Source organism: Phyllostomus hastatus, unplaced genomic scaffold (assembly GCF_019186645.2).
Source record: "Phyllostomus hastatus isolate PE091 unplaced genomic scaffold, TTU_PhHast_1.1 phas_contig_17, whole genome shotgun sequence".
NCBI lineage: Eukaryota > Metazoa > Chordata > Mammalia > Chiroptera > Phyllostomidae > Phyllostomus > Phyllostomus hastatus.
Window position 1 is genome coordinate 41,901,819 of NW_025333664.1, and position 27,827 is coordinate 41,929,645.

At 35.7% G+C, this 27,827-nt stretch overlaps 1 protein-coding gene across 2 annotated transcripts in view; it reads left to right on the forward strand.

The window, feature by feature from the left end:
* XRN2 (5'-3' exoribonuclease 2) overlaps positions 1 to 27,827 on the forward strand; it is a 113,518-nt gene that overhangs the window by 63,188 nt on the left and 22,503 nt on the right. For both annotated transcript variants that reach the window (XM_045833092.1, XM_045833093.1), the window contains 7 exons: positions 2,122 to 2,205; positions 3,126 to 3,223; positions 3,845 to 3,924; positions 5,153 to 5,209; positions 19,130 to 19,198; positions 19,286 to 19,417; positions 21,740 to 21,867. In XM_045833092.1, the coding sequence (XP_045689048.1) occupies positions 2,122 to 2,205; positions 3,126 to 3,223; positions 3,845 to 3,924; positions 5,153 to 5,209; positions 19,130 to 19,198; positions 19,286 to 19,417; positions 21,740 to 21,867 (648 nt within the window). The remainder of the gene's footprint in view (positions 1 to 2,121; positions 2,206 to 3,125; positions 3,224 to 3,844; positions 3,925 to 5,152; positions 5,210 to 19,129; positions 19,199 to 19,285; positions 19,418 to 21,739; positions 21,868 to 27,827) is intronic.

Sequence of the window (27,827 nt, forward strand, 5' to 3'; positions counted from 1 at the left end):
TGAGATTCCAGATGAATTTTAGTATGGTTTTACACTCAAGCCTTTAATGTTTTTATATTTCATATAGTAGCTTATTTAAATATTTTAATTTATTGACTATAGCAAGAATGCACCTTTCTTGAGGTAAAATTTAATACTATGAGAAGATATAATTATTTCTCCATATATATCTTAAAACTTATTAAAAGTAATTCTTGCCTAAGTTGAGTACATCTTAAAAAGGTAAATTAAATGTATCTGGGTACTTTTTCAACATTTATTGAACATGTGTACTTAGCAACATTATATGTAATAAAAATGTGTTTTCATAATATTTACTTAGTATGTATACAAGGAATATTACATAGTCATTTTGAATGCTAGGTATTTTATATATGAACAGAGAATTTAAGTAATTTGACCAGTTAAACAGTGGCAGAACAAAGATCTGAACCCATAGACTCTGTCCACTGTGTTTACCTTACTTGGGCTACCTGTTGGTAGTTGAGAGGGTTAAATGACCTAATGCATGTAAAGTAGAAAATAATTACTAAGACAAAAAGAGGCTGCTATTGTCATTTTTACTGTCAGCTCCCTCTCAGTCACTACCATTTTCACATCTGGGTATAAGGTATTCCTTCCTATCCCGGCCAGTAGGGCTGATTTATTCTTTAGTAACATAGTAACATTATTGCTGTCATTAGCACTGAAAGTTGCTTACTGTTTGGAGTTAACTTCTAGTGTTGATATTGTAGGAAAGTCTGATAATTTGTTTAGATCCTATGTCTTGTAGGTAGTAAACAAAAGATAGATAATGTAATAGTTTTTCATGATACAAGTTTTCTTAAGTGTATGATTAAATAAAACTTGAACAACTCCCTAGGTTTTTTTTCCATGTGTTTGCCAATAACTGAAATAGCCTGACTCAGATATTTGTCTGAAGTGTTTGTCTCCTTGAGATCACTTTTTAGACCCTTCAAAATTCACATTAAAACTTAACTTTAAAAAATATTCTAGGTGGTAAAATTGAACATATTTTCTAACCTTGAAAATATGGTAGCTAAATAATTACCACTTAGGAAATCTTTCATTTATCATCATTTTAAAGGCAATAATAACAAATACAGCAGTTTTGAGTGACAATAGTTTCAAAATTATTTAGCTGTATTTAACATTTCTCTTTACTGTTTATATTAAAATTTTTATTTAGCCAAAATACTATTTATAGTGTATATAGCAGAACATATATAACTTCAGTAACTTTGTAGATTTTTTTAGTAATAGGTACTGTTCTTACTAGTGTGCTCTTTGAAAATTATGCATGTATGTTCAAATAAAACAATGACCTTAATTCTAACACACTTTAGAGGACAACTTTCAGCCTGAAAATGAACATCTGTTCTACACTGCACCCTGCCCCCCCCAGTTATTTAATCAAGTCTCTTAAAATGTTTTGTATATAAATTATTAGGTTTTAAAATGTAAACAGGATACTATGCAGTTTTAGAGCTACAAGAGACATTTCAAATATTCTAGTTGAAAAGACCTGTGTATTTTAGTTGTATGATTTTTTGTTTTTTGAGGGTGGTGGTTGGGGGTTAGAGAGAGAGAGAGAGAGAGCCATCGATCCATTGCTCCAGTATCCTCCCCAACTGGGAATCAAACTGACAGCCTTTTGGGATATGGGACAATGCTCCAACCAACTGAGCCACCCAGCTAAGGCACTGTATGATCTGTTTTTACAAAAGAAGAAACTAAGTCCTAGAAAGATGAAAGGGTAAGCTCAAGCCCTTGGGAGATTAGCTGGCTTGACCAACAGCATCCTCATAAGTAAGGACAGAAAATAGACTGATGTCCAGGTGGCCACTTGTTCATTTAATTCAAAAATTTTATCATCAGAGTTAAGATTCAATAAACATGGTTTTCTACATGAGCCATTTTAAGGATGGGAAATAAAAAGAATCTTTGCTTTTAATACCATGTGGAAAGACCACCTTAATTTTGTCTAAATAGAGTCACTTTCAAAATGTTTTGCTATAAGGAGGGATACTCTACTAGAAATGTTTATTGGTAAACCGATGATAAGTTGGAATTTAGATGATGCTAATAGCTGGGGTGAGTGGTGTGCATTTGTTTCTCCAGGTGTTGCTCTGTTGCCATTTGTGGATGAGCGAAGGCTACGAGCTGCCCTAGAAGAGGTATACCCAGACCTCACTTCAGACGAGAGTAAGAATTACAGTTCAACTTGGTCAACAGTTAGTCTGTAAAATTCAGCCCTCTTTTCATTTGTCAAATTTCTCGAACGGGACATAAACCATTTATTTTACCTCTTTATAACAGAAGTTAACTTTGCTTCTTAAAACCTATCCATAAATTAAATAGTAATTAAATAAAAAGTTTTAAGTTATGATGTTTGCTAAATTTGTAAGAAACACCACTTTAAGAATATCCTTTAACTTTTTGGTTCTTATATGACATGCACTCACAAAAGGATTTTTGTGTGTTAGGGAGGTATTATTAATTTCCTCCCTCTCCATTTTCCCCATCATCTCTCCTAAATAACAAAACTTTGCTTGACAGGTTAGGTTGAAACAAAAGCATTTGCCCTCAAGAATGCTATCTTTGAAATGTTATTATGCACAAAAAGTGGTATTTTGTCATACTACTGACAGTTCAAAGTATAGGGAAACTGCAAAGCTGAGCTCTACTGGAAAATTTATTCAATACTAGTATAATAAACCTGTAGGAATAATTTGTCTAGCAACCATCTTTAGAATAATTTTGTTGTTGGATGATATTGTTAGATTCCCTGAGGAAATACAATTTGTGTTTCCTCAGGGAATGTTCATTTCTTAGAGTAAGAAATTGAGTTCTGTATAAATACGGAAACTTTGTCTCTTATCTTGCAGTGTGTTATATTCAGATATTTTTTAGCAATAATTTTTCTGATAGTCATTGATCTTTGAAACTTGGTCAGAATTTTATTTCTATAGAGACCACATATGCATGTCTTATTGCTTTTAAATATTTTTTGTAAACTTACAATTAAGTTTTTAAAATTTAGATAATTCTTATTTCATTCTCATAAGTATCGCTCTTGTGGATGTAATTGTTTGTTCTTTATTCTTTTCTTACTTTCCCCACAGCTAAAAGAAACAGTCTTGGAAGTGATGTCTTATTTGTTGGGAAATATCACCCACTCTATGACTTCATTGTAGAACTATACCAGACAGGCTCCACAGAGGTATGGTCTCTTTTTCAGTCATGAAGTGTTTTTAGACTACATTTATTTAGTTTATTAATCAGAATTGCATTTTTTAAGATTTTGGTGAAATAAAAAAGCTTACCACTTTAATCAATTTTAAGTTTATGGTTTGGTGGCATTAAGACCATACACAATATTGTGCAACCATCACCAGTATCCATTTCCAAAGCATTTTCATTTTTCCAATCAGAAACTCTGTACCCACTAAACAAAATTAATAAACAGTACCTCCCCATTCTTCACTTTCTACCCTCTGAACCTCTCTTTTACTTTCTGTCTCTATGAATTTACCTGTTCTTGATACCTCACATAAGTGGAATTATACAGTATTTGTTTTTTTGTGTGTCTGATTCATTTAGCATGTTTTCAAGGTTAATGCAAGTTGTAGCATGAGGTAAGAATTTTACTTAACCTTTTATGGCTGAATAATATCCATTATATGTACGGTATAGACCATGTTTTTTGTTCATCCGTTCATCTGTTGATAGGAACTTGAGTTGTTTCTGTCTTTTGGATGTGATTTTGGTGTACAAGTGTGTGTTTTGAGTCCCTGCTTTCCATTTTTGGGGGGTATAAAATCAGGAATGCATTTATTCACAGCCAGTGGATTTACCACCTGAACTATGTCATGGTATTCAAGGAAAGTTTTCTTTGGATGAAGAAGCCATTCTTCCAGATCAGTAAGTATTCATTTGTGTATAATTGGGGTAACTGGAACTACATTTAGCTAACATTTTTACCTTGTTGCCTAAATGTTTTATTTTCTAGTAATAGTGAGAAAACAAAACAACAAGGAAACCTGTTTGACTAAAAAAAATCTTGATGTCAAAGCCCAGCTTTTTGATATTAATAGCTGTGTCACTTTGTATAGGGAGCCCAGGGGGTCCCTAAAACCCTTTCAGGAAAGCCACAAGGTCAAAACTATTTTCTTAATAATACAAGGACATTATGGTGTTATTTACCATTGTTACTCTTTCTCTCTTGAGCATAGTGTAGTTTTCCAGTGGCTTAAATGTAGCATGATAATCTCAAGAAATTGAATCAGAAGCATATAAGAGAATCCAGCTATTAAGATAGATAGTAAAGAAATTTTAAAAAAATGTAAAACAATGATGTTCTTATTTTTTTGTTTTGCTTTGTAAAATAGTTGCTTTTATTTAACTTAACATGCAATAGGTGCATCATTGGTATCTTTAAATTAGTAATTTTAAAATTTATTCATTTCATTTTTTGATAGGTAAATATTGATAGATTAAAACCAAAATAAATGGTCTTTGGGGCCCTCAGTTTTTAAGAGTTTAAAAGGGTTTTGAGGTCAGAGCTTGAGACCTGCTGCTCAAAGGTGTATATCCAGGAATAAAATTTGTTGGTTATGTGTATGTTTCTAAATAATACTAGGTAGTCTTCCAAAGTGGGTACATTTCTTTATAATCTCAACAGCAGTTTGTGAGAGCTCTTGTTACTCTCTGTACTTACAAAACCCTTGGAATTATCACAACCTTAATTTTTGTCAATCTGATGGATGCTGTTTGGCATTTTGTTGTGGTTTAGAGTTGCATTTCTCTGATTACTAATGAGAATGAGGCCATATATTTGGTTTTCTTCATTTATAAAATACCTGTTCTATTTTTCTCTTTATTTATCTGTTCCTCCACACCCCTTTTGGTTTGTACCATAGGTATTCTTTACAAATTCTGATAAGCCCTTTGCTCACAATTGTTTTATGTTGTTGATAGTACAGACTAGATAGACACAGCCCTATTTAAAGATGTAAATTATTATGATATAGTTTCTGTTGGTGTGATTTAATGATTTCTCTTTCTTAAAGCCTAACAAACATAGCAACATCTTACTTCTTATCTAAAAAATTACACTTTCCAAATAGATATTTCTCTTGTTTTTCTTTAGAATAGTGTGTTCTCCTGTTCCCATGTTACGGGATCTGACACAGAACACTGCAGTCGGGTAAGTTTTCCAAAATTCACGGCATTCAGAGCATAGCTCTGAACTTGCAAATAAGTTTAAGAAGATTTCTGATTCAGAACGAAATGGAAGCTTTCATTCCACCAATGCTTTGAGATTAGAGAAGTTCGTGTGTTGCAGACTTCAGAGCAGAGCCTCTTGACTTTAAATTACATATATTGTTAAAGTTACTGATTTTCTTCTCTGCTTTCTGGTTTCCCCTGACAACCTGTAATTTTTCCAGGATTAGGAAAGTGGGAGATAGAAAGTAGGAGTTTCTTGGGATAGTTTGCTGTATGGTAGTAAACAGAGCTCTGCACACCAGAGACACATACAGCTTCACTTTAAAATAACAGATCATTTTAATTATACATGTGGCCCTGCAGAATTTAAAAATAACACTATTGTATACTTTATTTTGGTTAAGATGAAATAGAATAAATTTCTAATCTTGTTGACAGCGTTTGTTATTTTTTTCAGTCTTTAGAGGAGAGTAAGGCAAACACATCCTAGTAAATCAGCGATTTTGTAAAAGCTATTCCTGAATTCTCCTTTCCCACTCATTCTTACTATTTCTCTCACTCGGAAAATATTTTTGATTTTACTTAGGTTGCTCTGTGAAATGTAAGCATGTTTATGTTCCTATCTTTTAATGGATTTGGAGAGTAACTGTCATACAAGAAAGGCTTTTAATTTAAGAAAACCATTGTGAATTTAGAAAATCTTCATAGATTAGTTGCTTTTGTTTATCTTTACACATAAATTGTCCTCTCTTTGTCCTTGGGCTCTTTTGTTAAGGGTGGAGTTTAGAATTGTAAGCTGTACTCCCATGCCCATTAGGAACAATCTGGCTCCCACAGATCCAATGTGGACACTCTGTATTAACACTTGGGGTCTCTGACTTGCTGCAGTGCTTCAGGCTAGTTAATCCTACCAGTTCTGTCTTTGGATTGTCACATGTTTACTTGTATTCCTCAATTTCTGTGCATATTTTCCAGGGCCTTCTTCCTCAGCCTTCTAGAAATAATGAATTTTACTTCACTTTCTAATTAGAAGGATAGAGAGTATTTCCCAAGGGAAGAGTTCTAAAATTGACAAATCTCAGAGTTTTTTATTATATGGTGGTGTTGGTGGTTGTTTTTTAATCCTGAAAGACCTTTGGTATTATTTGTTATCTGTTGTATTCACAAGATTATTAAGTTTATAAAGCAGATCTCAGATCCAGGTGCTTATTCAGGTATATGTTGAAAATAACTTCAAACTAAAATTGATTTGAGTTAATATCATAGAGATTCCTGAAACCAAAGTTAACTTTTATGTTATGAGTTAATTTTCAGTGTTTTCTTAGAGGGGTAATGTTGAGGACAATATTCAATTTACTGCAGTTTTGGGTTTGTTTCAGGGCTTCTTGTGTATCCTGGTATTGTATTTGCTTTATATACCTAAGTCTGACATCTGGTCAGGGTGGCAGCATAGGTTAAACACAGCTCGCCTCTTCGACAACCATACCAAAATTACAACTAAAATATAGAAAAATCATCACTCAGAACTGTCAAAAGTTAGGTTGAATGGAAGTTTGACAAATACAGAATTAAAGAAACCATATCCATCCAGACTGGTAGGAAGGGTGCAGAAGCGGAATGGGCTAGTCCCACATCCACCTGTGGTGGATAAAAATTAAGGAGGGATATCTTGGGAGTGAGGACTCTTAGCCCCACACCACGCCCCCCAGTCCAGGGTTCCAGTGTTAGGAAGATAAGTCCCCATAATTTCTGGCTGAAAAAATCAGTGCGGATTAATCAGTGGAAGAAAATCCTGGAGTCCCAAGCAGTTCTTCCCAACCCATACATGGGACTTCTTCAGATTAACTACTTCTAAACTCCAGCACTGGGGTAACAGCTTAAGGCACCAGTGGCATACAGGGAGAAATGAAGTGTCTGGCATCAAGGCGACAGCTGGGAGACAGCTTTCTCCCAGATGGAAAGGTAGACAGAAGTCATTGCCCCTTTTCAGAACCCTCCCTCAACAGAGCCACAGAGCCAGCAGGCTAGAGCCATATCTGAGACTCCATCAACCTGGCTAACATTGTTCATTGTTTGCCCCACCCTGGATATGCCCCAAGACTCTGTCCTACCAAATTTGAGGGTCCACCCAAGCTTCTTTTCTATATGAATGGCTGGTCTTGACTCTTACTTCAAACCTTCCTAAATCCTCTCAAGCAACTGCCAGCCTCAGGGAGCCCTCAGCCCCAATGCCTCTTGCTCAGTGGCCTCAGGCACAGCACCATCAGTAACCAGCTTAAATTTACAGCTGGGCCTAGCACAAGTAGCAGCCATCTCAGATTGCTTTACAGCTCAGGCAGGGTTGGCCCTAGGCAAAACACAGGTGGGGGTTGACCTTGGCCTACACCACCCAGGAGACTCCAAAGCCAGTGCACTCACTGGATGACACAGAGTCATAACAGCTCTAGAACAATCACAGGGAGGCTGCCAAAATGAGCAGACAAAGAAACATGGCTCAAATGAAAGAACAGATAAAAACTCCAGAAAAAGAGCCGAACGAAATTGAAATAAATAATCTCTCAGATGCAGAGCTCAAAATACTAGTTATAAGGATACTCAGGGAACTTAGGATCTCAACAGCATAAAAAAGATCCATTCAGAAATAAAGAATACACTAAATGAAATAAAGTACAATTTACGGATAAACAACTGTAGAGTGGATGAGTGGATGGAGCTGAGAATCAAATCAGTGCTTTGGAACATAAGGAAACAAAAACCAATCAGAACAGGAAGAAAAAAGAATCCAAAAATATAAGTATACAGTAAGCAGCCTCTGGGACAACTTCAAATGTTCCAATATTCACATCATAGAGGTACCAGAAGGAGAAGAGAAAGAGCAAGAAATTGGAAATCTATTTGAAAAATGGAAAGAATTGGGTGAAGGAAATAGACATGCGCAGTTGCAGACAAGATGCAAGTCCTAGAAGCACAGTCCCAAACAAGATGGAAGCAAAGAGGCCCACTCCAAGACATCATAATTAAAATACCAAAGGTTAATGATAGAGAATCCTTTTTTCTTTTTTTTTTTACATTTAATATATTTTATTGATTATGCTATTACAGTTGTCTCATTTTTTTTCTACCCTTTATTCCCCTCTGCCCTGCACTCTCATCTTTCTTCCACCTTAATTCATGTCTTTGAATCATACGTATAAGTTCTTTGGCTTCTCCATTTCCCATACTATTCTTAACCTCCCCCCATCTATTTTGTACCTACCACTTATGCTTCTTATTCCCTGTACCTTTCCCCCCACACTTTCCGCTCCATGTCCCTGCTGATAACCCTCCATGTGATCTCTGTTCCTGTGATTTTGTCCCTGTTCTACTTGTTTGCTTAGTTTGTTTTTGTTTTTCATTTTTTAGGTTCAGTTGTTGATAGTTGTGAGTTTGTTGTCATTTTACTGTTTGTATTTTTTATCTTCTTTTTATTAGATAAGTTCATTTAACATTTAATATAATAAGGGCTTGCTGGTGATGAACTCTTTTAACTTGACCTTATCTGGAAAGCACTTTATCTCTGCCCTTCCATTCTATATGATAGCTTTGCTGGATAGAGTAATCTTGGATGTATGTCCTTGCCTTTCATGACTTTCAATATTTCCAGCCCCTTCTTGCCTGTAAGGTATATTTTGAGAAATTAGCTGATAGTCTTAGGGGAACCCCTTTGTAGGTATCTCTCCTTTTCTCTTGCTTCTTTTAAGATTCTCTTCTTATCTTTAATCTTGGGTGATGTTGTTATGATGTGCTTTGGTGTGTGCTTCCTTGGATCCAATTTCTTTTGGACTCTGAGCTTCCTGAACTTCCTGGAAGTCTATTTCCTTTGACAGATTGGGAAAGTTCTCCTTCATTATTTGTTCAGGTTTTCAATTTCTTTCTCTTCCTCTTCTCCTTCTGGCACTCCTATAATTTGGATGTTGGAATGTTTAAAGTTGTCCCAGGGGTTCCTAGGCCTCTCATTTTTTTGAATTCTTATGTCTTCATTCTATTCTGGTTGGATGTTTTATTTTCTTCCTTCTGCTCCAAATGGTTGATTTGAGTCCCAATTTCTTTCCCTTTACTGCTGGCTCCCTGTCCATTTTCCTTTATTACACTTTCCATAGCCTTCACTTTTTTCTCTATTTTGTGACCATACTCAGCCATTTCTGTGAGTATCCTGATTACCAGTGTTTTGAACTCTGTATCTGATAGGTTGGCTATCTCTTCATCACTCAGTTGTATTTTTTCTGGAGATTTGATCTGTTCTTTCATTTGGGCATATATTTTTGTCTCAGTGCACCTGTTATATAGTAAGGAGTGGGGCCTTAGGTAATCACTAGGGCACAGCAACCCATGTCACTGCATTGGGGTGTTGTATGTGGAGGAGGGGTCTGAGAGGGAACAAGGCTGCTTGCTTAGCTTTGTGCTGGCTTTCAGTCACTTCCTCCACTTCAAGCAAATTGGGCCCTTCTGTTGCTGATCCCCAGGAGGCTTGCCCTTTGTACCTTTTGGACCTTGTAGGTCTCTCCAGCAACCTCTCCTGTGAGGCTGGGAGTTTCACGGTGCCGCTACCCCCTCAGGTTTTTTCAGTCAGAGGTTCTGAGGCTTTATTTCCCTATGCTGGAACTCTCAGTTGCTTGGTCTGTATCGCTCCCCAGTTGTTTCAGTTTATCAGCTTGAAAATGTGGGACCGGCCTTTCCTCCAGCCAGTGCCTCACTTGCACTGGTCCTCCAGCTACCACTTTGCCAGGTGTCCTCTCCACCTGTCCTGTCAGGCTAGATGAATGTTTCTTTTAACTCCTTGGTTGTCAGACTTCCATACAGTTTAATTTTCTGGAAGTTCTGGTTATTTTTTGTTTTTTAATTTGTTGTTTTTCTTCTTTTGCTTGTGCGAGGAGGCAAGGTGTATCTACGTATGCCTCCATCTTGGTCAGAAGTAAAGAGAGAATCTTAAAAGCAGCAAGAGAAAAGCAGTTACCATATTTTGCCCTGTATAATGCACACTTTTTTTGCCCAAATTTTCGAGGGAAAAGTAAGCATTCACATTATATTTGGTAGTAGTAATTCTGTATCTCTATAATATTTATAATTCTTTTACTTATGCTTATGCTTTAAAACTATAGCTCTAGAAATCAATAGTGATAACCATATGCAAAATAATATTCTAAAATATGATATATGGTTTTGTTTATAAATATGAATAAATGAAAAATTGAATTAAAAAATTAAAACAAAAACTCTTTATTCCTGATAGTTTGAGCCAAAACATGGGTGAGCATTATACACAGAAGCATGTTATACATGGGAAAATACGATAGTTACCTACAGGGGAATTCCTATAAGACTGTCGGTTAATTTATCAAAGTAAACTTTGCAGGCTAGAAGGGATTGGCAAGAAATATTTAAAGTCATTTAAAACAGGAACCTACAGCAAAGATTGCTTACTCAGCAAAGATATCATTTAGAATCAAAAGGGCAGATAAAGAGTTTCCAAACAAGAAAATGCTAAAGGAGTTCATTGTCACCAAGCCATTATTATATGAAATGTTACAGGGATTTATTTAAGAATAAGATCAAAATTATGAACAGTAAAATGGCAATAAAGATACCTGTCAACAGTTGAACCTAAAAAACAAACTAAGCAAAGAACAAAGACAGAAGGGATACAGAGAAAGTTTTGATGGTTGCTGATTGGAGGGGGATATGGAGGAATAGGTGAAGAATTGAGGGAATTAATTAGTACAAATAGGTACTTACAAAATAGCCATGGAGATATAAAGGACAGTATAGGAAATGGAGTAGCCAAAGAACTTGTATGCATGACTCTTGGACATGAACAGTAGTAGGATTTCCCTGAGGGTGTTGGGGGTTCTTGGTGGAGGCAGAAAGGGGGGATGGAATTGGGACAACTGTAATAGCATAATCAATAAAATAAAATTTTAACCAAAGAGAAAATACAAACCTAAATCTGAAAATGAAGCCTCCGGTGCCAGTTGTCAGTTATTTTTCTCTGTTTTGATTCCTGGCATTATTTTCCGTTCTGTTTTTGATGCATCCAGCATTCTTTGAAGAGATATTTCCTCAAGTTGAGTTTAGGTGAGTTCTTCCCATCATGTTAGGTGTTATCTATAGTGTTGAGAAAGTTTATTATAGAGATTATTGAAGTGTCTTAAAACTCATGGAAGGACCTGGTAAGGATATATAGTTAGCTGTGGTTTAGAAGGTTTTTTTCCAATTCTGTTTTCATAAATCATTCAACTTATTATTGCTTACCTTTTATTGTTCAATTACAGTTGTCTGTATTTTCTCCCCACCCCTCCCACCTGCAAACCCACCTCCCTGTCTTACTTCCACCCTCCACCTTGGTTTTGTCCACATGTCCTTTATAGTAGTTCCTGAAAACCTTTCTCCTCCTGTTCCCTCCCCCCGCCCTCTGGCTATTGTTAGATTGTTCTTCTTTTCAATGAATCTGGTTATATTTCCTTTAGAACTGAGCTATCTCCCTTAATTTAACTTACTCTGATCTTCTTCCACCATTGCAATTTGCTGAGACATTTATTTCTAGGGTAATTCTTTGTAAACTTTAAATATGTAAATTCTGCATATGATTTTAAATGACAAAAAAGTTATTTTCCTCATTCAGTTTTTTCTTCCTCTAGTCCAGTATATACACACATACACACACATACCTTTGTTTGCCTCAGACCCAGCGTTCCTTTCCCCTTGCCAGGTCTCCTGGCTCATTTCTCCTTTTTGTCCCTGGACCTGCTGTTTTCTTCAGTATCCCATTGACCTTTGTGCCTTCCTCTGGACCAGTTGTCCAGATTTAGGAGCTCATTATATGCATTGGCTTCTCACTTTACATCACTCCCTGCCTGTTTAGATTTTATTTATTTAATTTTAGAGAGAGGGAAAGGGGTAAGAAGTGAGAAAGAAAGGGAGATAAACAGTCAAGAGATAACATGGATTGCTTGCCAATCACATGTCCCCCACTGGGGACCTGGCCTGCAACTCAGATATGTGCCGTGAATGGGAATTGAACCAGCAGCCCTTCTATTTTCAGGCTGGTGCTCAATCCACGGAGTCACACTAGTGAGGGCATCCCAGTAAGCCTATTTTGTAACTCTCCTCCTGGATTACTATTACTGATCGCCGAGTTGATTCATTTGATTCCACCCTTCTTCCCACTGAAAGTATTTGTATGTGATCTGAGGCTTTTTTTTTTTCTTAAAGACTATCACCCTTTAGAAATCTTTAGTTACTCTCTAGTGCTTATAGGATTACACTCTTGCTTTTTCAAGGCCTCTCAAATATTTAGCAGAGCTATACTTCTGTGCCTGAATGCCCACAGTTCCTCAAGGATACCTCCTTACCCACAGGGATCCCTTCAGTATCCCATTGACCTTTGTGCCTTCCTCCCATCGTTTGGAATGCTATAAATGGATTTGTAGCCTGCCCTCCATTATTTCTCTTCTAAAAGGTAATCTGTAATTTATATTATCTTTATCGTTCTTTTTATCAGTATCATTGTCAGGTTTTAGCATACTTCTAAACTTAAGTAAAAGCTCAGTTATTCATAGTGTCGGAATTAGTGTTTACCCGTCTTCTAGGAGCCCAAACTTACTTCTTCAGAAAACTGTTTCTCAAACTTTGTATTCACCTTTGGATAGATCAGGCAAGGAGTTACAGAATTTTACATCTTTTTAAGTAGATTTTTTAAAAATACAGATGTGTGTGAAGATGGGTTTGTTTATTTGTCTGTTTTTTAATGTAACCATTAACTATAGTTGATTATAAGGCTTGTGGTTGGCAAACAGAGAACTTGAAATCCAAAGCCTGAAAGAAGTGGAGTTTAGTAACAGACTTAATGGTTGAACTTTGGGAGGGTTTAACTTTGACTGTCTATAATACTTCATAGGACACTGAACTGGTTAACCTTTTCTCCTAGAAAGTCAGGAAAGACATCTTAAGTCCTATAAACTCTAAATATTTTGAAAATGTCAAGTATATTAATCAAAGCTTACTCTGCAAAAACAGTTTGCATTGGTATGTTGATTTAGCATTAATTATGGAATGTACCAAGGAAAGGTAGAGTGAAAATTGAACTTGATATTTGGAGTTTTCTGCTTTCTTTGTGAAGTGTGCTAACACTGTCAAACAATAATAGTACTTAAAAGAGCATTTTAAGGATAATTCTTAAAGTGAATTGAATTGGGAAAAGGTGGTATGCATTCTAATACTTTTCTATTCTTCTTGCAAACAGTTTTAAAGCACTGCTTATTGTACAAATAAACGCACCGTTCAGTTTCCTTACTTTCAACCATGCTTTGATTTTAAATTTATATTTATTTTGTCCTTGGTATGTTTATTAAGATAATTATGTGATTAAAATAATACGAAAGTTACCTGCCAAGGAAGGGATCCACTATGCTGCTCCTGAGTCAGAGCTGATCTGGTGGATAGAACCGTATGCTGGATGTGTCAGCATTATTCCACGTAGAAGAAAACGTTAAACATACTTCTCCCATTTACCAAGTTAGATGAAACTATCTAAGTCAAAACACCATTCTCTTACCTCAGCTGGGCAACCTGTTGAATCCACAGTCTGTTCTGTTAACTCATTTTCTCCCTGAGAGTCCTTCTGTCTTATCTCAGTGTTATCCCTCTCCTGATAAACTCTCCATATTTAATCCCTTTTGTTTCTGGTGTTAGAAATTTGTCAGTGAGTAATCTGTATTGTTTCCCCTTTATGATTTCCAGTATGTTTATTTCTATACTTAATTAAAATAAAATTACTTTTATTTGTAATCCTCTCCCTGTACAAATTTAAATTACATAAATCTGAAAAATGACAGAGCTTCAAAAGTTTGGGTAAGAAGAAAGTTACCCCTTTGTTTTTGCTTAATGGGTTCCTGCCTCATCTACCTCTCTCACTTTTGGAAGTCTGTTTAAGTTGTAGCTTATATTATCACACTGGAAAAGCATAGTTGAGTTGTGATCTAGCTTCTTTTGTTATTTATTTTGTTATTTTATGTATTTTTGGGAACAAATCAAAATACTAAAAATCTCTTAACCAGCGAAAGTTTAGCTCATTTTAGGAGTAACTCTTCAAATTGTTTTCAAAGATCCAATAGAAAAGAATGCTTTAATCTTTGAGATTGTTCATTGTGTCCCTTGTCCGTTTAGTAGGGACCTCCAAACTTATTTTTAAATATTCATTTTCTGTCTTCTGATGGTTTGTACCATGTTGCCAATGCAGATCATTCTATTGAGGATGGTTCTGAGGGGGTCTAAGAGATATATAGAGATTGTTTTCCTATTAGCTTGGAAATATTTCTCCTTTCAGAGCATGAGCATGAATAACAGAATTTTTAAAACTATTTTATTGAGGAATAATTGACATTCAGTAAACTGCACATGTTTGAGAAATAAGTGGATTCATTTTCCCAAACATTAGTTTCAGCTATCTTTTTAAGTTTTTTGTTATAATCATTGTCCTTCAGAAGAGATTATCCCTGTGACCCCAAGATTATCTCTTCTCCCTGGGAGCTTGTTACTTTAGCTGTCTCCTTCATTTTCTTAGTTTAAGCTCTTTTCTCTGCATGACTTGGAGATCTTCATCTTGAACCTTCACCTGAATGTGCTCTTCATTTCATTGCCAGCCCTACCATTTCTTTTGCTTGCCCAACATTTCCACCTTAAGCACATGTTGAAACACATGCTGGTTCTCTCCCCCTGTTCTCTTACACACTGCTGCTGGTTAGTTCTTTCTCAATTGCATCTTTGATTGCTTTTACTCCCTTACTAACATCTTGAAGTGGTTTTACGTTGTGGTCAGAATAAGCCCTTCACAACAGTATCCCAGTTCAGCCGTCCTGTCTTATTGCCCACTACTGTTCACATCCTTTGGCACCCCAGTTTAGCCCTTCACAACTGGGATCTCACCTGAGAGTTGAGTCTGAGAAGTTAAGACATTTGTTGCATGTAATAAATAAGTTTTTGTCCAGTGCCTCTAGAATGATACTAGTTACATATCTTCCTTGGGAGAATAGAGGATGTAGTCACCCAGATCATTTTTTGAGGGCTTAATTCTTTCCCCGATCCCCATTAAGAAGGCTGCTCCAATAAAACTGAGTAACCCCTTGACCCTGGGACCCCTTTCTGTGTCTTTGTTCCATTATTTCTTCTGCCATTCTATAACCATAATCTTTTAGGTGATGGTGTTAGTCCCAGGTAACAGAATCCCCTTACCCCACCACTTTCTACACATGCCTTTCGCCCACACTCAACAAAGACTTGCATGTGGAAGGCATATGCACACACATGCTTTGACTCAGCATCTTTTCTGTGTGTATTGTTGCCTTTTCTACCTTATTCCTTATAAATCTTATTAAATATTTCCTATTTTCTTTATTAAAAGAGAAGTCAGGCTCAATGTGTGTGGACCTCCACTCCCACCATGAGACCATACATGCAGCAGGCACTCTAAAAGTTTGGTAAACTGCTGAAAAGTCCTGCTGAAACAGAGATAACTGCTTTGAGACACTTTAGTTGCAAGTCTTGCTTTATTACCAAATTTATCTCTTTAATTTGTATTTGCAAAGCACTAATAGGCACAAATACTTAACTACTGCTTTGTCTGTCACCCTCTTAAAACTTCAACACTGCCTGTCTTGACTTGCCCTGACTAAGCCACGTGGCCCAGTAGAGAACATTTGAGATAAAGACTATTACTAGTAAAAAGTGAGTTGTAAGAGGAACAGATTGAGTAAATGAAATGTTGCTCATTTGTTCTTGAGCTCATAGCACTTTTATTATAAGTGAAGCTATTTCTGTGTACTTAAAATATATAGTTAAATCCTACTGTAAGTTTTTTTATAACAAATGGGCCATAATAATTTAAAGTGTAGTATTCGAATACAATAAAAGCTAGCCATCTAAAATGTCAACCAGTTCACTAAAACCTTTTTAAAATAATTTGTAACCATTGGAGGAATTTTGGAAATATAAAAAAATACAAAGAAGGAAAGGGTGTGGTTGATTGATTGTACACAGAACATCACCGGTCATCTTTTGCTAAATGTATGTCTAGTCTCTTGTATATTTTCCCCCTGCCATTGTTCTATTACTAAAATGTTTAACAACTAAGTATTTCATTTTTAGGAAGAACCATAGTTTCTATAACCAGTCTGCCATTATTCATGAACTTAGAATTTGCAGTTTTTCCATATTATGAACACTGATGTTATGATCATCCTTAAGAAATCAGACACACATCCAGAGTTCTAGAGAGGCTTTGCTGTGTCATAAGGAAGACTGTGTACTTACCAAACTTTGGGATAGACTCATATAACCAGAGAGGAAGTTGGACCCAGATTGTTATTCTCAGAGTCTGAATGTACATCCTTATAAAATAAGTCGTTGGGAAGCTTTCAAAAACATACTAGAGCAGGATATAGGGTTCAACTGGAAAGTTTACTGTTTTCCCCCCACAGATCATTTGTTTATAAATTTTGATTTTACAACTGTTTATATTGGTGTTTCTATCGTTTTCCTTATTGCAAAGAGATGATCTTCCCTAGAATGCTAGAGGGAGAAGCTTTGCCAGGGACTCAACAAAATGAAAGATGTTTTTATGGTATTGTTGTAAACCTCTTAGTCTGTTTCTGTTTTTTAAATATATTTCATTGATTATGCTATTACACTTCTCCCATTTTTTTCTACGCTTTATTCCCCTCCACTAAGCGTGCCCCCTCCCACCAGCCTTCCCCGCCTCCCCTCTTAGTTCATGTCTGTGGGTTGTACATATAAGTTCCATTTCTTATACTATTCTTAACCTCACCCTATCTATTTTGTACCTACCATTTATGCTTCTTATTCCCTGTACCTTTTCCCCCTCTCTCCCACTCCCTGTCCCCACTGATAACCCTCCATGTGATCTCCATTTCTGTGATTCTCTTCCTGTTCAAGTTGTTTGCTTAGTTTGTTTTTGTTTGGGGTTTTTTGTTTGCTTGTTTTTAGGTTCAGTTGTTGATAGTTGTGTGTTTATTGTCATTTACTCTTCATATTCTTGATCTTCTTTTTCTTAGATAAGTCCCTTCAACATTTCATATAATAAGAGCTTGGTGTTGATGAACTCCTTTAACTTGACAATATCTGGGTAGCACTTTATTGGCCTTTCCATTCTAAATGATAGCTTTGCTGCATAGAGTAATGTGGAATGTAGGTCCTTGCCCTTCGTGACTTTGAATACTTTTTTCCAGTCCCTTTTTGCCTGCAAGATTTCTTTTGAGAAATCAGCTGATAGTCTTATGGGAACACCTTTGTAGGTAACTGTCTCCTTTTCTGTGCTTGTAAGATTCTCTCCTTATCTTTAATCTTGGGTAATGTAATTATGATGTACCTTGGTATGTACTTCTTTGGGTCCAACTTTGGGACTCTCTGAGCTTCTTGGACTTCCTGGAAGTCTTATTTCCTTTGCCATGTTAGGAAAGTTCTTCATAATTTTTTCAAATAAGTTTTCAATTTGTAGCTCTTCCTTTTCTCCTTCTGTCATCATATGGTTTGGATGTTGGAATGTTTAAAGTTGTCCTGGAGGTTCCTAAGCCTCCTCATTTTTTTTGAATTCTTGTTTTTCATTCTGTTCTGGTTGGATGTTTCTTTCTTCCTTCTGCTCCAAATGGTTGATTTGAGTCCCGGTTTCCTTCCCTTTGCTGCTGCCTCCCCATCCATTTTCCTCTATTTCACTTTTCATAGCCTTCACTATTTTCTGTATTTTTCAAGCATACTCAGCCATTTCTGTGAGTATTCTGGTTACCAGTGTTTTGAACTCTGCATCTGATAGGTTGGCTATCTCTTTGGACTTAGTTCTACTTTTGTAACTTGGATCTGTTCTTTCATTGAGGCCTTTTTTGGGGGGGGGTCTCAGCACACCTGTTATGTAGCAAGGCACAGAGCCTTAGGTGTTCACCAGGGTGGGACAACCCACTCACTATGTTGTTGCACTGTATGTGAGGGAGGGGTCCGAGAGAGAACAGTGCCTCTTGCTCGGCCCTTGAGTGGCATTCAGTCACTTCCCCCAACACTCACCAGCAAACTGGGCCCTTCTCATGCTGATATACAGGTAGATGGGTTTGTGTACGTTTTAGGACCCTGTGGGTCTCTCAACGAACACTCCTGTGAGCTGGGAGTTTCTCCTGCCACCGCAATCCCCACAGATTGTTACAGTCAGAGGTTCCGAGGCTTTGTCTCCTTGTGCTGGAACCCTGGGTTGCACGGTCTGTCTTGCTCCCTAGTTGTTTATCTGCATGCAAATGTGGGACTGCCTGGTCAGCCAGCTACCACCTCACCCCGTCTGCCATCCACTGCCTTGCCTAACCCAATCTTCCAGCCACCACCTTGCAGTGAGTCTTCTCTGCCCTGTCCTCACATCTCCGCCCTTCCTACCAGTCTGGATAAATGTTTCTTCTTTAACTCCTTCATTGTCAGACTTCCATACAGTTTGATTTTCTGGCAGTTCTGGTTAATTTTTGTTTTTAAATTTGTTGTCCTTCTTTTGATTGTGCAAGGAGGCAAAGTGTATCTACCTACCTGTTTCTAATATTATATTAGAATTTCTTCAGAATTGAGGCAATGTTTATCATATATCTGTGATCACCCACAGTTAGCTAGAAAGTGACTTTTCTCATAGGAAGTTTCATGAAAGCTGTGTATTAGGAATTAGTGGCAGTTTGGTGAGGAAGAGATTTATTGACTGAAATAATTTTTGGAGAAGACTTTTGAATTTTAGTTATTCTGTTTAAAAATGAGAAGTACCTCAGTTTATATGATGGTTAAGTCAGGTTGATATAATAATATTATTAAATTGTGTATTGTTCTCTTCTAGTATTAACTTTAAAGACCCACAGTTTGCTGAAGATTACATTTTTAAAGCTGCAATTCTTCCAGGAGCAAGGTAAAAACAGTGCAGTTATAAAATATAAACTATCTAGATTTTTTTATGACCATTTATCCTGTAACTTTCATATTTCCAAATTGTCAGAAAACCAGCACCGGTACTGAAACCTAGTGACTGGGAAAAATCCAGCAATGGACGGCAGTGGAAACCCCAGCTCGGCTTTAATCGGGACCGGCGGCCTGTCCACCTGGATCAGGCAGCATTCAGGACTTTGGGGTGAGTGGTAGGTTTCTGTCCTTTGTATATTTTGCTTTTTCTGGACCACCCACAAAACATTAAGTTGGCATTTATACCACAGATACTTAAGAGACTATTAAATACAAATTTTTTGCAGATATTTTAATGACTTATACTTTCCTGTTTTCTTCTGTTTTTAAAATTTACTGCTGTTTCTTTAGTTTATGTATCACTTTATTTGTTGATTATGAATTCCATTGTTTCCTCTTAAAATTTTTCTATCTTCCTGACAGTTATTTCAAGGAAATAAAACATTTTCTTTATCCTCAAGAAAGTTTTGGCTGAATTAATCCCTTAAAAGTGTTAACCAATACATTATTGGTACACAAAGCCACCCGTCTTCAAGATTTTTTCATAACCACTATTCGGACAGTGATATTTCATTGTTGCTTCAATTTTCATTCCTTTGCCTATTAGTTAGAATGAGTCCCTTAATATGTGTACTGGTAGTTTATATTTCCTCTTCAGGGAATTTCTGATTTATTTTTAATGCTTTGCTATTATTAGCTATTGAAATATCTTTTTCCTAGCTACAGGAAAAAGTATATGTAGAGAGGGGACTTTGAAACAGTAACAGGTAAAAAGCTGGAATTAAAAGAACAACAGACTGAGGGGATATTAATAAGCTATTGTTTATGAATTAATGATAACATAAATACAGGTCTCCAATTCATAGGAAAACCTTAAGATTCAAAATCAGATTTAGGCATTATGTCATTAGCAGCATATACTTTATATAGTGAGTAGTAAGGGACAGTGAGTGTGCATAATAGTTAAGAGCATGGGTTTTGGATCTTAAATGTCTGTATTTAAATGCCTTTTTAACACTTGATATTTTTGTACAAGTTACTGAACTGCTCTATGCCTCCATTTCCTGTGTGTAAAATGGGAATAATTATTACACCTAACTCAGGAACTTGTAGTGAGGATTAAATGAGCTAATATCTATCAAGTGCTAAGGATAGTTCCTCAACACTGGAAATGTTAGCTTGGGTGGTTGGTTGTTTTGGAAGTCTTTATTCCTAGTAGTAAAAGAAATGCAAATTTAAAATAATCTTAAGATATCTTTTTGTATTATTTCAGCTGTTTGCCAAAGCAACATAGAAATACCTCTAAATGGAGTTATGAGTTCTGAAGATAGTCTTAACTTCGATCCCAATATCTAATTCTTGGAATTTATCCTGAGAAAATAATTTTAGAGGAGCATAAAGTTATCTGCCTAGTCATCTTTAAAGCATTGTTATCTGTAATACTAGTACTATATGAAAGTAATGGTTTAGTAAAATATGAGATATGAACATTGTATAGTTATATATATTAAAAATTGTGAACACTATGAAAGATAGAGGGAAATGTTTGATATATGTTGAAAATAGCATGATATAGAGTAGTAGTGTACATAATATAGTTGGCCCTCTTGTATCCACAGGTTTCACATTCATGGAGTCGACCAACCTTGGGTCAAATATATTGTGGGGACCCCTAGCCAGCTTGGCTCAGTTGGTTGGACCTTCATCCCGTACACTACAGGGTTGTGGGTTTGATCCCCAGTCAGGAAACATACATAGATTGTGGGTTCAATCCCTGGTTGGGGAGCATATGGGAGGCAACCAATAGATGTTCCTCTATCACGTCAGTGTTTCTCTCTTCCCTCTCCCTCTCTAAAATCAGTAAATATAACCTTGGGTGGGAATTTTAAAAATACATATATTGTGAGGGAAAATCACCAAAAGTTCCAAAAAGCAAAGCTTGAATTTGCCATATGCTAAGTACTACACTGAATCCATGTGAACGAAGTGATTTTATGCATATACTGCTGTAGCTTATGTACCAATATAGATTATGTAACAAATATTATTCCATTTTATTTAAGGGACTCCTTGGATTTTGGTATCCTCAAGGGGTCCAGATCAAATCCCTTACATACCACATACCAAGAGACATCTGTATAGTAATAGCAGTAGCATGGGTCCTTTAGGACAAAACTGAAATACAATGGGAAAAAAGAAAAATAGACTGACTTCCTTTTACTTAGTGTACTTAGTAAATATTTAAATGATTATCCATTAAGAATTGTGGTGTGAGAAATGAACATTTATTGTCACCATTAATATCAGGTACTGTTTAGTACCTTGAACTTTGTTAGTAATCTTTGTAATTTGCATTATATTGATCAGATCTAGTAGTAAAGAGATGGCTACTAGCGTTTGTTTAACTTGTATCAACTGTGATGTGATGGATATATGTAGATATAATTGTTTTTTTTTTTTTTTTTTTCCTGGTTGTGGGGTCTTCTTACAGCCATGTTATGCCAAGAGGCTCAGGAACTGGTGTTTACAGCAATACTGCACCACCACCCATGACTTACCAGGGTAACATATATAGGCCGCTGTTGAGAGGACAAGCCCAGATTCCAAAACTTATGTCAAGTAAGTTTTTACTAATTCATTATTTTACATGCTAAATTAAATATTACCCCAAAGGTTGGTTTCTAATCTTCATTGCTAAAAAGATTTATTGTATCCATGCAGAAGTAGTGGACTTAAAAACATATTAATTTAGCAGAACTCTAAGAGAGTATGTCATGCATCCTTCAGATATATTTATGGTGTATATATAGTTAATTGAATATATGAATTGAAATTTATCTTCATTTATAAATCTTTTGAGTTTGCATATGCAAAAAGAGGTATGTGGAATGTGTTGCTGTTTACTCCATTAATACAAATAGTGGGGCAACTAAATCACATGCAGTAGATATGTAATTAACAACCACTTAATTGAAAGACAGCAGTATCCCTTTCTTGAACAACTGTATCTTGGAACCACCAAAGATAAAGCCAGGCATGCTTTACGTAGGAATATATCTTTAACCCTGTGGTTCTGAGAAGACCTTTTTTTTCTCCTGACCTCTTATAACTTGCTTTGTGGACAGAAGTGGTTCAGAAATGGCAACCATGAAAATAATTACATGGCATTTGGATTGCAGTGGAAAAGGGACAAAATTGTTTAATGTTAATGCTTCTTAGACTTTGCAGTAAGTTTACATTATATCCCATTTTTGTTATTTTTGAGCTCTATGGCTGTGTTCCTTTACCAGGGAATTCTAAGTCACATGGCAAATTTTCAAAACCACTTCCATGAAGCCCTTTCTTCTTCATTCCTGGTTGTCTGGTTGCTACCTAACCAGACAACACCAGAATGGTAAGGGAAGAAAGTATGGCTAATACTAACATTTGTTAAATCTAAGTATGATATTTTAGTATTTTTCTGAATCTTTGGACTATTTCATAAAAATTAAATTTAAAAAAGGGGCTCTGTTGCTTATGTTGTACATTACATTCCTGTGAATTAACAACTGGAAGTTTGTACATCTTAATTGCTTTTCCTTTCCTGCCCATTTCTCCCCACTGCTTTCTTCTCTGTCAACCATCAGATTGTTCTTTGTGTGTTTGCTTCTGTTTTGTTTTATTTGTTTTGTTTTTTAGATCCCACATATAAGTGAAATCATATGGTATTTGTCATTCTCAGTCTGTCTTATGTCACTTAACATAATACTTTCAAAATCCAGTCCATGTTGTTGCAAATGGCAAGATTTCATTCTTTTTTATGGCTGAGTATTATTCATTGTGTATGTGTCACATCCTCTATCTATTAATTTATTGATGGAGCTAGGTTGCTTTGAAGTGTTTCAATGAACTTAGGAGTACACATACCTTTTTGGATTATTTTCATTTTAATCAAATAAATACCCAGAAATGGAATTGCTGGGTTGTACATTAGCTCTGTCTTTAACAATTTTGAGGACTCATCATAATGTTTTCCATAGTGGCTGCTCTAGTTTGCAGTCCACCAACAGTGCCCAATGATTCTCTTTTTCCACATCGTCATCATCACTTACTATTTTTTTGTTAATAGTTTTTGATAGTATTCTGATAAGTGTGCCTTTGATCTTCATTTCCCTGACAGTCTTTGATTTGAACATGTTTTAATGTGCTTATTGGCCATCTCTTTATCTTCCTTGGCTTGTTTGGTTTTGGATGTTGAGTTGTATGAGTTCTTTATTTATTTGGATATTGATCTCTTATAGGATCAGTCATTTGGAATTACCTTCTCATTCAGTAGATCTTTCCTTTTTGTCTTGATGGTTTCCTTTACTGTGCAAAAGTTTGTTAGTCTGATGTAATCCCATTTCTTTATTTTTGCTTTTGTTGCCTTTACCTAAGGAGAAATATCCAAAAAAAATACTTACACGACTGATGTCAGAGTTTACTGCTTATGTTTTCTTTTAGGAGTTTTATGGTTTTAGATCTTAGATTTAAGTCTTTAATCCATTATGTATTCATTTTTCATATGATGTAAGAAAGAGGTCTAGTTGCATGTATATATATCTGTTTAGTTTTCTCAAAACAATTTATTGAAGAGGCTCTCTTTCCCCAATTGTATATTCTTGACCCATTTTTTTGTAGATTAATTGATCACATAATCATTTGTTTATTTTTAGGTCTTCTGTTCTGTTCCATTGATCTGTATGTCTGTTTTTGTGCCAGTACCACATTGTTTTTGATTACTGTAGCTTTATAATATAGTTTGAAATTGGGGAGGGTGATACTTCCAACCTTGTTCTTCTTTCTCAAGATTGCTTTGACTGTTTGTTTTTTGTTGTGGTTCCATATAAGTTTTAGAATTGCTTGTTCTTGTTCTGTGAAAAATGTCATTGGTATTTTGATAGAATTGTATTGAATCCATAGATTACTTTGGATAATGGATAATACGAACATTTTAATGATACCAGTTTCTCCAATCCATGGGTACAGTGTTTTCTTCCATTTATATCTTTATTTCTTTCATCAGTGTCTTATAATTTTCAGAGTGTAAGTCTTTTACCTCCATGTTTAAATTTATTCCTAGGAATTTTTTTAAGGTTTTATTTATTTATTCTTAGAAGGAAAGGGAGGAAGAAGGAGAGAAACATCACTGTGTGGTTGCCTCTCACATGCTCCCAACTGGACACCTGGCCCAGAACTCAGGCATGTGCCCTGACTGGGAATTGAACTTGCAACCCTTTGGTTCAAAGGCCAGCACTAAATCCACTCAGCCATACCAAGCAAGGGTTCTCCACCCCACCTGGGTGTATGTTTTTTTAATTAGTTGTAAATGAGATTGTTTTCTTAATTTCTTTTTCTAATAGTTTATTAATGGTGTGTAGAAACATAACCGATTTCTGAATATTAATTTTGTATGCTGAAACTTCACTGAAATCATTTATTAGTTTTGATAGTAAAGGGGTGGGTCTGATTGCTGTGGCTAGAACTGCCAATACTATGTTGACTAAGAGTGGTAAGAGCAGGCATCCTTGTCTTGTTACTGATCATAGAGAAGAAAAACTTGCACGTTTTTATCATTGAGTATGTTGTTAACTATGAGTTTGTTATAGTTGGCCTTTATTATTATGTTGAGGTATGTTCCTTCATACCCATTTTGTTGAGAGTTTTATCATAAATTGATGTTGAATTTTAGCAAATGCTTTTTCTGCATCTAGTGAGATGATAATATGATTTTATGCTTTTATTTTGTTTATGTGGTATATCATGTTGATTGATTTGCAGATATTGAATTGTCTTTCTATTTCTGGAATAAATCTCATTTCATCATGGCATATGATCTTTTTAATGTATTGCTGATTTTGCTTTTGTAATATTTTGTTGAAGATTTTTGAATCAGTGTTGATCCAAGGATATTGGCCTATAAATGTTCTCTTTTTGTAGTGTCTTCTGGTTTGGGTATCAGGAATGCTGATCTTTTAGAATGAATTTGGAAGCTTTCCCTCCTCTTCCATTTTTTGGAGTAGCTTGAGAAGGCTACCCTTCCTCCAGTGTTTGGTAGAATTTACCTGTGAAGCCATTTGATTCTGGACTTTAGTTTGGTGAGAGTTTTTGATTATTGATCCAGTTTTGTTTCTAGTAATGGTTCTGTTCAGATTTTCTATTTCTTGTTGATTCAGTCTTGGGAGACTATGTTTCTAGGAATTTACCCATTCCTTCCAGGTTGTCTAATTTCTTGTCATACAGTGTTCTTTTGTAATCCTTTCTATGGTTTTGATTATCAATCCTCATTTCTTATTTTATTTAGGCCCTCTTTTTTTCATTGATGAGTGTGGCTCAAGGTTTATCTATGTTATTAATCTTTTCAAAACTACTACTTGGTTTCATTGGTCTTTTGTATTGGGTTTTTTTTTTGTTTGTTTGTTTTTAGTCTCTATTTCTGCTGTGATCTTTATTATTTCCTTCCTTCTACTCACTTTGGGGTTTCGTCTTATTTTTCTAGTTTCTTTAGGTGTAAGTTTAGATTGTTTATTTGAGATTTCTTTTGTTTCTTGCAGTAGGCCTGTTTTCACCATGAATTTCCCTCTTAGAACCACTTTCGTTGTATCCAAAGATTTTGGATTATTTTTCTGTTTTCATTTGTCTCAATATATTTTTTTAAATTTTTTCTTAGATATCTTCATTAATCTATTCATTGTTTAGTAGCATTTTGTTTAACTGCCATGTGTTTTTTTTCCCCACTTTTTGTTTTTTTTGTTTTGTAATTGATATCTAGTTGCATACTGTTGTGATCAGAGAAGCTGGTTATGATTTCAGACTTCTTAAATTTACTGAGATGTGTTTTGTGCCCTGACATGTGGTGTATCCTGGAAAAGGCTTCATGTATACTTGAATGTGTATTGTGCTGTTTTGGGAAGGAATGTTCTGGAAATATGAAGGCCACTCTTTCCCTGTTGATTTTTCTGTCTGGATGATCTTTTCATTGATATAAATGAGGTGTTAGAGTCTGCTATTATTGTGTTACCACCAGTCTCTCCCTCATGTCTGCTAATACTTGCTGTCTAGGTTAGGTTCTCCTAGTTTGGTACCTAGATGTATACAAGTATTATATCTTCCCTTTGTTGGATTGATTGCTTTATTATTATATAATGTCCTTTTTTGTTTCTTGTTAGTCTTCATTTTAAAGCTGTTTTGTCTGATAGGGTTGTTGCTACCCCAGTTTTTTGTTTCATTTGCATGAAGTGCCTTTTTTCATCTCTTCACTTTCAGTCTATGCATGTCTCTCAATCTGAAGTGAGTCTCTTGTAGACCACATATGCACTTTTTTTAAATCCATTCAGCAGTCCTATGCCTTTTGGTTGGAGCATTTAGTCCACATACATTTAATCTAATTACAGGTAAGTGTTTACTTTGTTTTCAGATTGTTTTGCAGTTCTCTGCTCCTCCTCCTCTTGCTCTCTTGTACATTGATGTAATGATTGGTTTTTGTTCCTGTTTCGTATTTTTGCGTATCTCTTAAAGGTTATTGTTTGTGGATACCATAAAACTCATATGTAACTAGCTATGTTTGTAGCAGTCTATTTTAAGTTAATGTTTGCTTAAGTTCTGTGTTCTAAAAGCACTGTGTTTTTTACTCACTCTCCTTACCAAATTTGTTTTTGTCGTCATATTTTATATCAGTGTGTGTGTGTATCTCTTAATTTATTACTTTTGTCTTTTAACCTTTGTACTACCTTTGTAATTGGTCGATCCACTACATTAACTAGATGTTTGCCTGTTAGAGATTTTTTTTGTTTCCTATATTTTCTTAAGTTCTGCCCAATTTTGCTGAAAGAAGTCACTTTAATAATTCTGAAATTCAGATTTAGTGATGAACTCCTTTATCTTTTGCTCTTTCTCTTTTTCAATTCTGAATGATAACTTTGCTGGGTAGAGTATTCTTGACTACAGATTTCTACCCTTTCACCACTTGCAATATATAGTGCCATTCCCCTATGAGCTACAGAGTTTCTGCTGAAAAATCAGGTGATAGTCCTTTGTACATAACTAACTTTTTCTCTTGATGCTTTAAGAATCTCTTTTCATCTTTAACTTTTGACATTTTAATTATAATGGGTCTTGGTGTGGACCTGTTTAAGTTCATCTTGTTTGGAACTTTTGTGCTTCCTGGACTTGGATGTCTGTTTTCCTTACCAGGTTAGGTAAGTTTTCAGCTATTATTTTTTGAAATGGCCCCTGGCTGGTGTGGCTCAGTGGGTTGGGTGCCGGCCTGCAAACTAAAAAGAAATGAGTTTTTTTGGGCCCCTTTCTTCTTCTGGGATCCCTATGATTCAAATGTTTGTGTACTTTATGTTGTCCCAAACATGCCTTAAACTCTTCTCATTTTAAAAAAATTTCTCCTTTTGCTGTCCCAATTGGGTGATTTCCAATGGAAAGTTGATGGCTCATTCTGTAGCATCTAATCTGCGATTGAATTCCTCTAGAGAATTTTCATTTCAGCTATGGTTGGTTGGTTCTTCAGTTCTGTTGGTTCTTTGGAGGGGGGCAGTATTTTTTATATTTTC